This window comes from Xiphophorus couchianus, chromosome 5 (assembly GCF_001444195.1).
Source record: "Xiphophorus couchianus chromosome 5, X_couchianus-1.0, whole genome shotgun sequence".
In the NCBI taxonomy this organism is placed as follows: Eukaryota; Metazoa; Chordata; class Actinopteri; order Cyprinodontiformes; family Poeciliidae; genus Xiphophorus; species Xiphophorus couchianus.
In genome coordinates, this window is record NC_040232.1 from 15,629,340 (window position 1) to 15,644,692 (window position 15,353).

Consider the following 15,353-nt stretch of genomic DNA (forward strand, 5'->3'; position numbering starts at 1 on the left):
GAGACACCCCAGCCAATACAAAGTGTGAACACTATAGTGGTCCTGTGCCTTGGGCAAAGTGAGTCAGCCATTTGTTCTCCTCTCCTTTCTCTCTTTAATGCACCGTCATTCACAGCCACGTGAACAAGATAATCCAATATCCAGGACTTTAAACCGAAGCTGAACAGCGAGACACTCCTCTGCACCATGTCCTGGCACATTATTTGATTTGTTTATATTGCTTTCAATTACCTATCTCTGTCCCTTGTTGAGCTCAATAAAACTTTATATTGTGGATATTTATCTCTAGGTGCCCATTCTCTCCTTCATTCTCCTGCATTCAAATTTTGGTGTAAATATGAATCACATTTTCAAGTCTCTGCATATGTGGCTGCATAAAAATCCCTTTGCTCCTTGACATTTTTAAAGGAATGAACAAGCCTCCTACAAAACAGATTGCCATCGTCTTCTTTTGTATTACATCAGTTGCCTGTACTACTCCTCTTTGAAGTGCGTATCTACATCTGCAGCCATGTGCACAGTTGTATGTACTTGTCTGCGTTGTCATCCACCCCCTGTGCTTGTTTCCAACCTAGCTGGCAGCACGACTTCACATCCCCAGGAGTTTACAGCAAGTTATCATGTTTATCGAGAAGCCAGCCATGATTTTAGCAGTAGTCAAACCTTAGCTGTGACTCTAGAGAAACGACCACTGTAAATCACACTGTCAGAGTTGTATGCAAGCTCAGTCATGGTTGTCAAGGAGACTGTGATGTGAATTTGGTGGCTGTTTTCTACTGCAGCCAACCACAGCTTTTGATTGAAAATCATATAGTCTTTCAAAAAAGAAAAGTCAACATGCTTCTATTTTGGTAATTCAATAGAAAAAAAAAAGATTCCTCTTTGATATTTTCAGCGCTCTGGCAGTTAAAGGGAAAATAATACATACTGCTAATACATCTTCTCTTTCTTTACAAGGCAAATTGCAACCATTCAATCAAATAGTTATTATTTCTCATATGGATTCTTTCACTGACTACGCAGTTTTTTAAAGGTTACAATAAAATGTGTTTTGAACTTTATAGTCAGATACAGTAAAGTGCACAGGATGTTTGAAAGAAAAAGAGAAGTCCTCATTGTGTGAATGGTTTTAATCAACTGGAACTTTCAGCTTTGCTTTTTGGTCCACAGGAAGGTCATTAGCTTTATGTGGTAAGAATAAAAGAGGTCAGCTGATTGATGGTCTTTAATTTTGTTTAGCTCAATTCTTGTTTGGGTTCTTGTTGTGTTGGACTGCTGCCTTGAAGTGGATATTTACGTTATAAACTGAAGCTTTTTGTTGTTGTTTTTATTTTGTATTCATATCTGGATTTTTTTTTTCTTACTGAATTTGGAAATGAAAGGTGTTCTTCAATCAATGAAGTTTATATATAGCTTTACAGAAGATGTTTTTTTGTATTTATTTTAAACAGTGCCATTTGATTATATTGATGAGGGAAAACCTGAAAAGAATTTAAGTAAAATTGTTGTAAAACTTGCTCTACTAAAAAAACACTTTGTGCCAGCAGGTGGGAATAATAATAATAATTCAAAATAAGAAAATCCTTAAAGTAATGTCTGACCAATAATTCCTCCAAAACAAATGTAACACTGTGACACTGTTTACCTTTGTATTACATAACTCAAAAAAGTTCCACCAGTGTTCTGACTTCTATCACAGAAACCTGGAGTATGTATGGACTATTTAATCAGATTTAAAAATCTCTAGGTATCTCTCACATTTAAACACAATTCTAAGTTTTTCAAAATGTATTTTTGTTTAAATATGTATTTCTAATCTTTACCCAAAACTGAATTAATGAGGTTCAAAGAAAGAAAAACATCTCAATCTTACAAAATATCCATCCAGACAGTTTATGTCTTTTTTACACTCTTAACACTGTTTGAGTTTCCTATCTAATAAAGCACTTACTTATAAAGAATGGTATTTTTTTCTGCAAGTTTTTGTTTGCATATGATTTTCTGGAGCTAGCTGTAACAAAATATACTGAAAGCATACATTTTTATCTTACCTTATCAAATCAGTGACAATGTCAGCTAGCATTAGCCTAGCACTCAACCATGTCTCCTCTGGCAAATATCATCAGCTGCAGCAAGTTATACTTTTATTAAAAGCTGTATGTATCAAGTCATATCATCCTTTAGGAGGGATCCTCCTGTGTTTTTGTTTAAATGTCAGATATTAGTTGTTTTTTTTTTGTCATCTTTATTTTGCAAATTCACATACTTTTTCACATATTTAGTCTTCAGTTGTGCTTCATTAGTACTGCAGTTTAAGGAGAGATCAAAGAGAATTTCTACATGTTTATGTTTCTCTAAAATATCTTAAAGATGCTGTAACTGTGCATACTTTTGACTCCATTGATCATAAAATGAAAAGCCTAAAACATTAATATAAGGTCTGGACTCAAAATCCTTATGTGATCACAAAGAGGACAGAAGCTGTACACTTAAGCGCTCTGTTAAAAGCAATGCTGTCAAAAGATGACTTTAATAATCTAATGCACTGAGAAATAACTTTAAACACATTGCAAGGTAATTAACATGGAAGTCATCTGTGTGATAGAACGTTCTGGCATGTAACTATCAGTGTGTGGAAAAGAGAGGGCTGTTTCATTTACATAACTGCTAGTGTGCTCCCATTGTGCATCTCCACCTCAGTTAAATGGTCCTGTTGTAAAGGGTTAGTCACAGGGGACCTGTACAATTGCTTGTGCTGACCTGGTAGGAGCTTTGTTAAGGAGTCATTGACCGTATAGAATCGGGTCATTGAACTACTATGTTGCCATCAACGGGTCATTGTGAGTGTCTTAACCTTGGGACATTACAATTTTGCATCAGAAAGTAATGCACTAAGGAGGACTATTCTTGCAGTAATAAATAGAAGTTAGTGTTACTCCTCTGTACTTCATTTTTACGGTTGTTCATGGTACTGCCATGATGCCTCTCTGTTTAATTTTTATTATTTTACTGTATTTATTTTATGTGAAGAAGAGTTACAGTGAATAAAAAGTCTACATGCTCCAGGTAAAATGTCAGATTTTTTAATGTAACAAATCAAGACCAACATTTCAGAACTCTTTCCACCTTTGTTCTATCTTAATCTGAATGTACAAGTGTGCTTACCCTCAAACTAATACGTTGTCAAAGTACTTTTTACTTTTATCACACCACTCTCTGATTAGGAGTCCATCAGCCTGGTGCATCTGTCCCCTCTGCCTTTGCAAGGGACAGGATTGTCCAATCCTGTCTAACTGGAAGGATTGGACAGATCTTCCTAATTGGACAGATTTCAAAGATATTTCCTATGCATTGCACACCACAATGCTTTACTGGGAGGTGCAGTGTTATAATTTTACCTTTAGACTATTAGATCCCTTAGAATCTCTCTCCAAGCCACATATGCCAAAGAAAATGTCAGAAAAAAAGCTACTATAGGAACAAAACAATGTTTGTTGTTGACTAGAGAGACTGTAACTTATGGCAGGTGTGTACTGACTTCAGCATATAGTTTTAATGTGATGTGTAACTCAGCAAGTCATCAATTACAATTTTGTGTGCAGGTTATGGGTCACATTAACAGTGTCCTGAATTATTTATCTTTAAGAATAATTTAAGTAATATTTTTTGTGTCAAAACTCTTGGCATTTTAAATGGAATGGATGTTAATTTTTGTTACCTGGGATTATAAAGAAATATAAAGATTTATAAACTGAAAGTGTGGCATTATTGGCATTAGAGATTCATCTGACATTCTGTTTGAGTTGAAACCTCCAGCTGCCGTCAGCTTTCAACACTGAACCAGGGGGTAAGCTGCAGAGACTGTTCATGAAGGAGGGTCGGGCAGTACTATGAACCTGTCACTTTGTAAACTGTCAGTTCGTAAACAGCAACTTAAGCTCATTTCCATGCCAACTTAAGAAGTGTAGAGAACCTCTAAGTGCATTAGAGTCACTCGCAATTTAGGTCCACTTTGTCTTTTGGCTGGTTATGTGTGGGTTGACAGAACAAGGTAGCAAAGGGAGAATTTAAACAGCAGTCTGTAATCATAGTGACTCACTCTTTGTGTTCTAGCCTCACAACTTGGATTTAGGTGAAACAGTTTTGCTGCTATGAATGATTCGGCTCAGAATACTGCATGTAATATTATTTCACAATTTATTGTGACACATTGATATCAACGAGGTGTCACTCAAAGGTTTGCTCTCTCTTTAAGCAAGTTTATATGGTTTTTTTTAAAGTGAAAACTTAAAATTAGAAAGGGTAATGTTTATCAGAACACGTTTTAAGTGTGGAGTGAGCCCTTCAGCTATTATCAGGCTGAACATGGTTGGAAATCCATTGCCTTTGTTCTTGTTTTTTCACACTTTTCTTGTTTTAATATGCCAGAAGGTTTGGCATTGCTTTGATGTCGCAGCAAGCCCGGTGGGCATTCCTCCCAAGGCAATAAGCACTTCACTCTTTAATGGGGATTGATTTTCAAAGTTGTGGTTCACAGTCATTTACAGCAGGTCGTGAGCTCCCGCTGCCTAGCATTCCCGATGGACTTGAACCTTGCACAACCTTGACTGCATGTGTTACCTAATGTCATGCATCTCCACCTTCAGTCTCTTCCGGTCCATACAGTGAATGTACAGTTGAAGCCATTGGGAACTAACAGCATTTGACTAAAACAAATGCTAGTGCTCCTGCAAGGGCTGGCACTACTATACAGATAGAGTTCTTTCAAATGTGATCATATTATAGCCACCAAGTTCATTTTATTACTAGACCAACTCAGAGTACAGTGAACCCTCGCTATAACGCGGTTCACCTTTCACGGCCTCGCTTCGCGGATTTTTTTGTGCAATTTTTTTTCACAGTGCATTGTGTTCTGCGTCCTGATTGGCTAAACAGGCCACAGCGTCACAGTCAGAGGAGCAGTGAAATACGCGAGTCACAATTTGTCCTACTGTACTTCGTATTGATGAGTAAAATGATTATTTTACTGTAGTTATTTGTAAGAAAGCGTTATATTTGTTTTAAAAATGCTTGGACCTGAAAACAGGTTTTGTTCTTTGGTTTCAATGTAGAGTATTTAATTATGCTGTATAATAATTGTAAAAAATAAAGGTAACTACGTCACGGATTTCGCCTATCACGAGTTCTTTTCGGAACACAACCCTCACGAAAAACGAGGGTTTACTGTACAGCAAAATTGTAGTTTTGGCAGTTTTCGTGTTTTTAATAAACATATCTCTGACAAGTCTGCCATTCTTTCTGTTCCTCCCACTGAGGCAATAGTTTGTTAAATTACCTTTCACTGCAATTACAGGAACAATTGTATTATTTGGTATCTTCCAAGTTTACACATGCATAGTCTTCAACATTAGCACAATTTCTTTGCTAAGTAGCTCAACCTCGAGAAAATACATCCCTGTAGCTTCCACAACAATGTTTCATGAGATGATTCCATGCTCAGGGTAATGTTAGCTTTCCACTTGACATAATGTTGTGAATGTGGTCTCATCTTACCAGTACACATTCTTCCATGTTTGCTTTTTCCATAATTTGTAACAGATTGAAAAGATGACTTCTTGTATTTAACCTTCATCAGTAGTTTTCTTCTAGTTCTGGTTGCATCTCTGATTAATTCTCCCCCTGCCCTGCCTATCGGCATAGGTTTACATCCATGCTTTGATAGATTTGTAGTTGTGCCACACGCCTTTCTTTTTTATATTATGAATTACAGACTGTTCTGTGAGATGTTCAAAGATTATGAAATCATTTTGTAACCCTATTTACAAAACAGGGTTACCCTGATCAGTCTGCTGCGTCCCTTGGTCTCCATGATGTTATTTGCTCACTAATGTTCTCAAACTGAACCTCTGAAACCTTTACAAAACAGCTGCATTTATTCTGAGAAGGACTTACAAATAAGTGAATCTGATGACTAAATGCATTGTTTTTATTATTCAGGATGCCAATGTAAAGAAAGCTCATATGTACATTCAAGGATTTTATTTGTAATATCGAGTACCATCAATGCTTCTTGTTTCACTTCCCAACAATGCATTACTTTCCGTAGATTTAGTTCAAAGTATGTAGTCACTATTTCATGGTAATTATTACTATACTTGCAGTATTTGTTCCTGCATCCTGCAAACTGTATTCTGCTATTTAGGTGTTCTGCTAAGAGACAGTAAAGAAGCAGTAATGCTCTAGCCGTATTCAGTGAAAAATGAATAATACACTGCATTTTATGTCCCTTCACAAACAGCTTCCCAGTAACAAGTTGAGAGTACAGATAATAGATTTACCATTCAGTAACCATCAATGTCCTCTTCAGTGAATTTTTCTTTCACATTATTTTTCAAGTGAAGTTCTACTTCCTGCTTTCCTCTCCGACAAACTGTTGAACCTGGAACCTTGGCTATCACCAACTTTTGGATTGGTTCCATTTCTAAAGGTTCTCTAGTGTAACTGCTGGAAATGGCTGCAGAATTGGTGCTTTGAAGGGAGGTACTCGAATTATTGAAATTACATTGAGGTCAGCCGATTGTGAGCTTTGCTTCTTGTGAAGCGAGAACAAGACAGACCACTTTAAGATGTTACTCGACGTCTTACCATCATATTTGCCTCCAGATGACACATAAGAAGTCCAATTTAACCGCGCCCCAGCTGGAGTAATGAAAAGAAGCCGACATTGTCTGAGCGTCTTCCAGTTACTTGGCTCCATTTCAGTGATTTAAATGACTAACGTAAGAATACTCATCTCTCCATGTGCCATGGAAACCGTCATCAAATTAGAATTGAAGTGATTATCCGCAGCAGAGTTAAAGGACAGAATCGATAGTTCTTTGTTCTAGGCTAAAATGAAGAATGGCCATTCAGCAGGGATCTCTCTCTGTTCCTCCTTTTCTCACACTCACACAAACACACACACACTCTTCCATCTGCCTCTTTGAATTCCTTATTCGGCTCCAGTATCTTTGACCATATCAGCATTAGTTTTGCAGGGTGTACTCTCAGACCTTCCGTCTTGGTTTTTCTCACCCTTGTCAGAAAAAAAAAAGAGAAAGAAATTAAAACCCAAAGGAGAAGTGCTTCCTTAGATGATTGCAATTAGTAGTTTGGACTAGATTTTGCATCTTTGGCCCCATCCTTGTACTCTGTGTTAGGTAACAGGGAGTGGGAGTGGGCATGTTGGGCATGGTTCCACCATCCAGAGAGCCCTTTGCCCCTTTTGCCTTCTGAGACGCAACAGCAGTCAGAGGGCTGAGCAAAGCTAGAGACAGGAAAGCATGTCAAGAGGATAAAGTCAGAGAAGAAAGATGTGATTTCTGCTGGTTAAGTGGAGCTGTTGTATTCTAATTGAATCAGCGATGAATGTGAATTTGCATAGAAGTTTTATTTTTTATTTTCCACTTTTTAATGGAAGTGCAAGAAAATAAAACATAAACACTATTTCAAAGGAAATATTAATTGTGATTTCAGGATACTTGTTCAAGAGTTGCACCAAGTTGCATGAGAACAAAAATAATTGCATCACAAACAGAAATGTGTTTATTCATCATTAAAGATGTAATACTTAGCAAAAAGAGATAAAGGTATAATATTTGCTCATAAAATATGAATTTTTGGGCAAAAGAAGATTATTATTTCTATGAGATACCAGGAAAAACACCAAAACGACAGAAGCTCTAGCAGTTCTTTAGTGGATAACAACTTCAAGTATCCACAAAATTTTCCTGATTTCAAATGCACTTTGGAAAGACAATAAAAAATATTTAAAAATCTTCAGTCCATAATAACATCACCAACAGCATTTAAGTTGAAAAATATGCTTTTTATGGTTCTCAAAGAAATCCCATGCAAACATCCACTCACATTTATGGGGCGCCAACTCACAATCACACACTTCCACTCTGTCACTAACGCCACTTTAAGCACACGCATGCACTCACACACTCACGCCCGCGCATACACCCCCACCTGCATGCACACACCATGCTTCACATAAAGGACTGTAATCCATCAATGTGCTCATTGCTGTCACGAGTAAAGAGACAGAGCTCTAAGCAAGAGTCCTCTAAAACAAATTTGATTTACCTCACTTTCTCTCAAACAGTGACTGGAGTGCTAGAAGTGCTAATGCAGACTGGCACCTTTCGCTGCCAACAGGCACACGTCTGTTCAGCTCAGTCTCAAAGCCCGAAGGTTCATGCTGAAATCTGATTTGTTTGGGAATGAGATTTGGGTTTTGAAGGGTTTTAAAGTTATTAAAATTAGCAATGAGCTGCAGTGAGGGTGTGGAGAAATTTAATAACTCCATGAGGAAAACGAGCTGCGTGCACATGTGTGTTTGTTGTTTGTCATAAAAAGTGAATGATTCAAATGTGGTGATTTTAAATATTCCATTTTACACCTCTGACATACTTTGCTTGTAAATTTAGCCAGCCAGCTCTTTATGGTATATTGCATCCAGAGTCCATGTTACACAGTCTTTAAATTCTCTGGAACACATTTAATCAGTTTAAAGCAAGTGAACTGTTAAATATTGTGTTTAGTTAATGTGCCAAAATTAACTAAGGAATTAAAATATCAACTCAGATAAGCTGACATGTATTTTCAGGAAGTCAACAGTCTGATGGAAAACATTGTATCTGTAAACTTCTTTAAGAGAGAAAGAAAGATTTTTTTTGTTGTTGTTCATAAAACCCAATTAGCACCATAATTATGAAATTAGGCAACCTGTCTGCACTAACAAAACTCCTCAATTATTTAGAAATGCTTTCTTATCGTCAGAGCAGTGTTGGAAATGTTATCTTAATGACTTCTGGTTTCACTGTTCATGTTGCTTGAATCAAGTCATTTTGGATCCAAATAAATTCAGTTATTTCCTTGCAACTTGTTCAATCCTTTCTTCTTTCTTATAATTTCCCTGTACTAAGTAAAAAGTTCAAAAATGGCTTGTTTTTTACAGTCGTCAGTCAATGTTTACAACAGTAAAGTAGAAAGATTAGAAATTAAACGACTCTTGTAAACTGTGTGTTATAAAGTTGTTTCAGGTATGTAAATGCAAAGTGGCTCAAAAGTTTTGTAAATAAGGGAACCAAACAGATTGCATCAGATCATTGACTTTCAGCATTCACTCTTCCTGGATGAGCATGTGGGAACAGCGGTCAGTCCCTTGCTATGTGTTGGTGAAGTTACAGCAATCCCTTCTAGTGAGCATGCATGTAGCAAAAGAAAACTTCCCCTTAACAGATTGAAACCTCCAGTAGAACCTGGCTTAGTATGAACGGCCATCTGGCATGACCCACTGGGGGTTTGAGAAGACAGAGGATGCACACACACACACACAGAGAAAATCACAGTTCAGAAATACTTTTTATGTAACAGAAAGGTTAAAAGTTAATGGAGGTAATATGTTTTTTCATGGCTTCATTGATGAGAGAAACAGAGCTATGCAGATAAGGTCTGAGACAGTTTTCTATTAGTTGGAAGAGAGCACAGACAGTTTGTCACAGTAAAAGCTCATCCAATTGCTGTATCTTAGGGAGAGACATGGTTACCAGTGAAAGACAGCACCAAGTATATCATCTATAAGTTTTTGGCTGCAGTAGCTCAGACAGTGCCCGACTCCAGCAAGGTCTCACAGCTAAACAGACCAGACTAGATGTACATGTAGCTTCTAAGAAGAGAAGAAGAACAGAGCGTGTTAAGTTAAATGATGAAATAACAGCAATAAGGAGAGGAATGTAGCTGAGTGAGGTGGAAAAGGGGTCAGTTTGTCTCCAAGGAGCCTAAACCTATTGCAGCATAACCACAGAGATATTTCAGGATAACCTAAGTCACTCTTAAGCAGAACTTAATCAAAAAGGAAAGTTTAAAGCCTAATCTTTAAAGACACAGACTAATACTGGAGTCTGGTTTCACAGGAGAATCCTGAAAACTAAAGCACGGCCCTATAATTTTACTTGTATAAACTCTCAGAACCACCAGTAAACCTGGAGTCTAAGAGCAGTGCTCTGTTACTGCTATAAACATCTGGTGTTTTTTAGTTTGCCTATACTTGTCATTTGTTTTCCAATTTAAATTTTAAGCTTAATTTATACTGTAGAGTAACTGATGTTTCCAGGTTCATTTTAATGTAACCATGTCTTTTTTTTCTTGCTTGCTTTATTCAGGTGGCCAACTTGGCTTGCTCCATTTCCAACAATGAAGAGGGTGTGAAGTTGGTACGGATGGCAGCCACCCAAATTGACAGCCTATGTCCACAGGTAAATGCTTGGAAAAAGTTTAAATGCAAGCTGGATACATAGTGTGGCCAACATTGTTTTTTGGTTTTTAGCCATATTCAACTGATCTCAAAAGATTAGCTTTGTTCTTTTTATATATAAAATGGAACAACTTGAAATGGCAGAAAAAAATCATAGTATGCAGAATTCAACGAATATCTACAAGTAGTGAATTGAAAGAGCTTGTTGCACCATTTCTCAGAATGCAGACAAACAATGATGTTAAAACTGGTCCATTATTTCCCAGGTTTAGGGTAATCCTTTTCACATGGGACACAACGCAGAATGAAAAGTGGAAATAAAGAAAAGCTGAAGTTAAGATTCAGACTTTAACGTTCATTTTCCGCTATGTACACCCTCTATAACCCACTAACTCTGAAAACTTGGGAAAGAATTTTCTCCAGATACTCCTTGGACACGCTCAACAGAGACGGATTAAAAAATATAATCGACTCAGACTTTGTGACTGGGGAAAGAGGAACAAAGAGTGATTTTTTTCCCCCTCATCTGTTCTGAGTCAGTTTAGCCCAAGTTTCTTATTCTTCTACATATAGCACTGTCTTAAACTCAGCTGCTGCCACATCCTAGAGAAAATGTTTACATTAAAATAAATTGAAACAGAAGGTATACAGAAGAGCACTAAACAAAATAATAAACAGCTTAGCTAGTTAATTACTGACTCATAATTCTTTTATCATTATTCAATTTCTCTGCAGTTTCTTAGTTGTAGTGTTATAGTGCTGCAAATTAGGTCACAGTATAAGTTCTTTAAGCTTTTCTCTTTGTCTGTTAAAATAGTCTTAAACTTTACAAAGGTAACCAATTCTGACAATTTACTTTGTGTTATTCAAGGAAACTGTGGTTGCCTGGGGGTACCAAGATAAACCAAACAAAGGCTATTTGGAAGATTTTGAAGATTTGGTGGAACTAAAAAAAAGTTATTTATGTCAATCTGTGTGAAGAAATTACTATTTAATACTGACAACAATTAGATTTTGTGCACTGTGATGATATGATATACTCACTTTGTTTGATCTGTCAATTAATTTAAAAAGTATCTTATGGTACTTCACTGTTTGTTTTGTTTTGGGATTAAAACAGTTTTGGTAGCAATCCACAACCTGAACTGAGGTTGTCACATGTCTTTTAAAATACACAACATTCAAGTCAAGTCAGTTGTCAGTCCCATTTTAAATGAACACATTGCATCATCTGTCCTGTATCTCCTAGTTCTCTTGAATACAGCATCATTCTCTCCACGTTTTGTATAATACTTAGGTTGGATTGAGTTGTTGGGCACCACGGCATTAGTTATTGGTGAAGGACTCAGACTCTAAGCCAGTAAAAGGCAGAGGAGTTCACAGAGATTTGTAACAAACTTCAATGGCTTGCGCTGGTTAGAATGTCAGGAAGGAATCTCGTCTCTTGGAGCACAAGTCCGGAGTCCCCTACCTACTCCCGCCTGCATCTTCCACTGAAGCCCCAGCAGTTTCAGACCTAAGGCATGAGTGGGAGGATTCAAGGCCATGTCTCGAAATTGTCAGAGAAAATCACTTTTAAACAGTAAATACCATGTAGGCAGTTGTTTTCTGTGGTAGAAGACGGCCTTGCAGATGGGCTGCAGTCCTTGTCAGGTGCTGAAGCCTTCACAGCTCTTTGTACCAAAATCATTTCTCAGATTGACATGGCAGTGTCAGTTCTCCTTTAGGATTGGCTGATTATTTTGTTATCTAAATTTCTATGTATTATTTCTTTCTGTTATTAAACAATTTTAGATTTTTCCGACATGAAAATTAAATATTGTTGCGTATTGCTGAATGTCGGGTTTGAGTGCATGCTGTAAGTGGCATGACAGCTTTACTGTGATTAAATTTGTTTAGTCATTAAAATTTAAAAATAAAAAAGAATAGCGTTTTAGGTAGCACAAGATTAGCAGATAGCAATACTATCCATCCATCTATTTTCTGTTCACCCTTGTCCCTAATGGGGTCGGGAGGGTTGCAGGTGCCTATCTCCAGCTACGTTCCGGGCGGGAGGCGGGGTACACCCTGGACAGGTCGCCAGTCTGTCGCAGGGCAACACAGAGACATACAGGACAAACAACCATGCACACACACACTCACACCTAGGGAGAATTTAGATAGACCAATTAACCTAACAGTCATGTTTTTGGACTGTGGGAGGAAGCCGGAGTACCCGGAGAGAACCCACGCATGCACAGGGAGAACATGCAAACTCCATGCAGAAAGACCCCGGGCCGGGAATCGAACCCAGAACCTTCTTGCTGCAAGGCAACAGTGCTACCAACTGCGCCACTGAGCAGCCCTAGCAATACTATAAAATTTGAAAAAGTTTAGGATTTTTAATGAATGAATGACTACTACTTTATGTTTGACTACATTTAAAAGTGGTACAATATATGACAACATTCATTATTATTATTCATTTTAGAGCAAGTGGTTGCACTGAGAACCTTTCAGTCATTTGCTTACAGTATCACTCTTTATTTTACCACATATTTAAGGCCAGACTGGTTCTTACCTTGCCCAATGTTTTTTTTAACATACAATTTAAATCAAAGACACCAAAGAATATCCCTTAAACTTGATGCAGTCCCACTAAATGCAGTATAGTAACTACAGTATTGACTATAATGTGGAGCTGAAAACAATTCTCAGTAAATTTTCTATGAATATACAATGCTGTCATTCATGCTGCCAGTGCCCCTCTTTCCACACAGGTTTAGAAAATATTAAGAAAGACAGTTTGCTGGAAAAAAATAGAAATCCTATTGAATATATGAATTTTTACGTGTCGAGGCTTAAAATCTATTTTGTACAAAACTGTATTCTAACCTTCATCTGAATCTTTTGAGCCATGATTATCCTGGATTATATTTTTAAGCCACTCACTTTGGGTTTATTCAGATGACTGACCTGTTTTTGCCTTTACCTATAATTTACAAGTCATATAGATGCAACTGTGACACTTCGGGCTCCCATACTTAAATCGAAGTTGGCTAAGACATCTATTTAGAGTTGGTGAGAGCAGAAAATGTTGCAAGATTTAGCTCCATATTTCAGTTCAAGATTTTCCAATTTAACAGAGCTGAATATACTGCAAGTGTACATGTTGAGGCTATAGGAGCGGTGCTGTTTTGTTTTTCTTTTTCTTTTTTTAACATACAGTACATGTCCAACATTCTCACAAATTCCACATTATCTACATTTAAGGGTTATTTTGTTATTAAGTAATGGACGGTGGATTGTGAGTTGCAAATGGAGCACTGCAGGGTTATTATTTATGCTGCTTTTTTTGTAGCAAAAAAAGACATACTTTTAATAATGCATTAAGACATGTCCTAAATCAAAGAGAACTGGTAATATACACAAATTGTTTTATTTTTGCCGTATATATATGCATGTGGAATGCACTACAACATGATTTGTCTTCCTTTCCAGGTTATAAATGCTGCGCTCACTCTGGCCGCGCGGCCCCAAAGCAAGGTGGCCCAGGACAACATGGACGTGTTCAAGGACCAGTGGGAGAAGCAAGTACGCATTCTGACTGAAGCAGTGGATGACATCACATCTGTAGACGACTTTCTCTCTGTGTCAGGTAAAGAGCAGTAAATATTATTTCCAAATTGTTGTATGGAGTTTATTAAGATTTAAAAGATCTACCAATTTTCAAAACTTTGCTCATTAAGAAATAGACGCAACAAGCCAGACATTCTTTACTTACGTCAACGTAAACCAAAAATAAATAAATTTAGATCGGAGGGGTTGCTTTAACCAAATATTTTCTGTCTTTGATCGGCTTTTTAAAAACAATGATGGACAAATCTGAAGGCTTTTTGTCATTTTTACTTGATGACTTTGTGCATACATGCATATACAGTACAATACATCACAGAAGAAACTAAATTAATCCAAAAGAATTTTCCCATCTAATCATCATATGTCACCTGGACATTGTACTCAATGCATCTCACTGTCCAGGAGCTTACAGAACCTTTTAGAGTTATGGGTCACAGACCGGGGCAGCTGAAGTTCAGTAGTACACGGGCGAATATGTGTGGCATAACTTGCATTTCACAGTTGCAGTGTTAATGCCATGTCCCGACATGTCCCAAAAAATTCATGGTAATCTTGATCTCAGACAGCATTTGTGTTTCTATGGAGAAAAAAAAAGAATGTATGGTCTCTTTTGTTTGATTCAAACCAGTTTCATTCTTTCTCTTCAGAGAATCACATCCTTGAGGATGTCAACAAATGTGTAATTGCCCTGCAAGAGGGAGATGTGGACACTCTCGACCGAACTGCTGGAGCCATTCGTGGACGAGCTGCCCGTGTGGTCCACATCATTAATGCTGAGATGGAAAACTACGAACCTGGGGTCTACACTGAGCGCGTGCTGGAGTCCATCAAGCTCCTGTCAGAAACTGGTTAGTGCACAACAGTGGAGTAGCATAAGAAGCCATAATTGAACATATTATTTTCACACTTCGTCATAGAGTTATGTACTATAAATGCATATTTTACCATGAATCATTTGGCAAATGCCGTAGTCTAACGGCAAATACGGCACACAGAGGTTCATATTCTAAAATCTTCTGTAGCTTTCAATTCTGGCTGAATGCTCAGTTCCCCACATTTATGATTAGTGTCTTGGCTCTAACACAAAAGCTGGACACCACTTGTGAACCCCTCTACCAGTTCTGGCACCTGTCCATTTTTCGTCAGTTATTTATTTCTCTCTCTCTGCAGCGTCAGGGCTTATTTTAGAAGACTAAAGTTTATCTCTGTGGTAGGCAAGATAGAATGAACAAATTCCTCCTGTCACAAGTAAAGTGGAAAAATGTACTTTAAGCTAGACATTTCTGTTTTAAGAATTCACCACATTTAGACTGAGCAGTGGAAAACTCTGTATGAAGTAAATACTTAGATTAAAAGATGATTTGAATTGTTTAAGTATTATATTTATTTAACTGATGTTTTGCTCACAATAAAAGGTTCAGATGAATTTCTG

The 15,353-nt window shown here is 37.4% G+C and overlaps 1 protein-coding gene across 1 annotated transcript in view; it reads left to right on the top strand.

The window, feature by feature from the left end:
• ctnna2 (catenin (cadherin-associated protein), alpha 2) overlaps nt 1–15,353 on the top strand; it is a 307,681-nt gene that overhangs the window by 244,812 nt on the left and 47,516 nt on the right. The window contains exons 10-12 of the mRNA XM_028017938.1: nt 10,212–10,304; nt 13,784–13,940; nt 14,569–14,769. Coding sequence (XP_027873739.1) covers nt 10,212–10,304; nt 13,784–13,940; nt 14,569–14,769 — 451 coding nt within the window. The remainder of the gene's footprint in view (nt 1–10,211; nt 10,305–13,783; nt 13,941–14,568; nt 14,770–15,353) is intronic.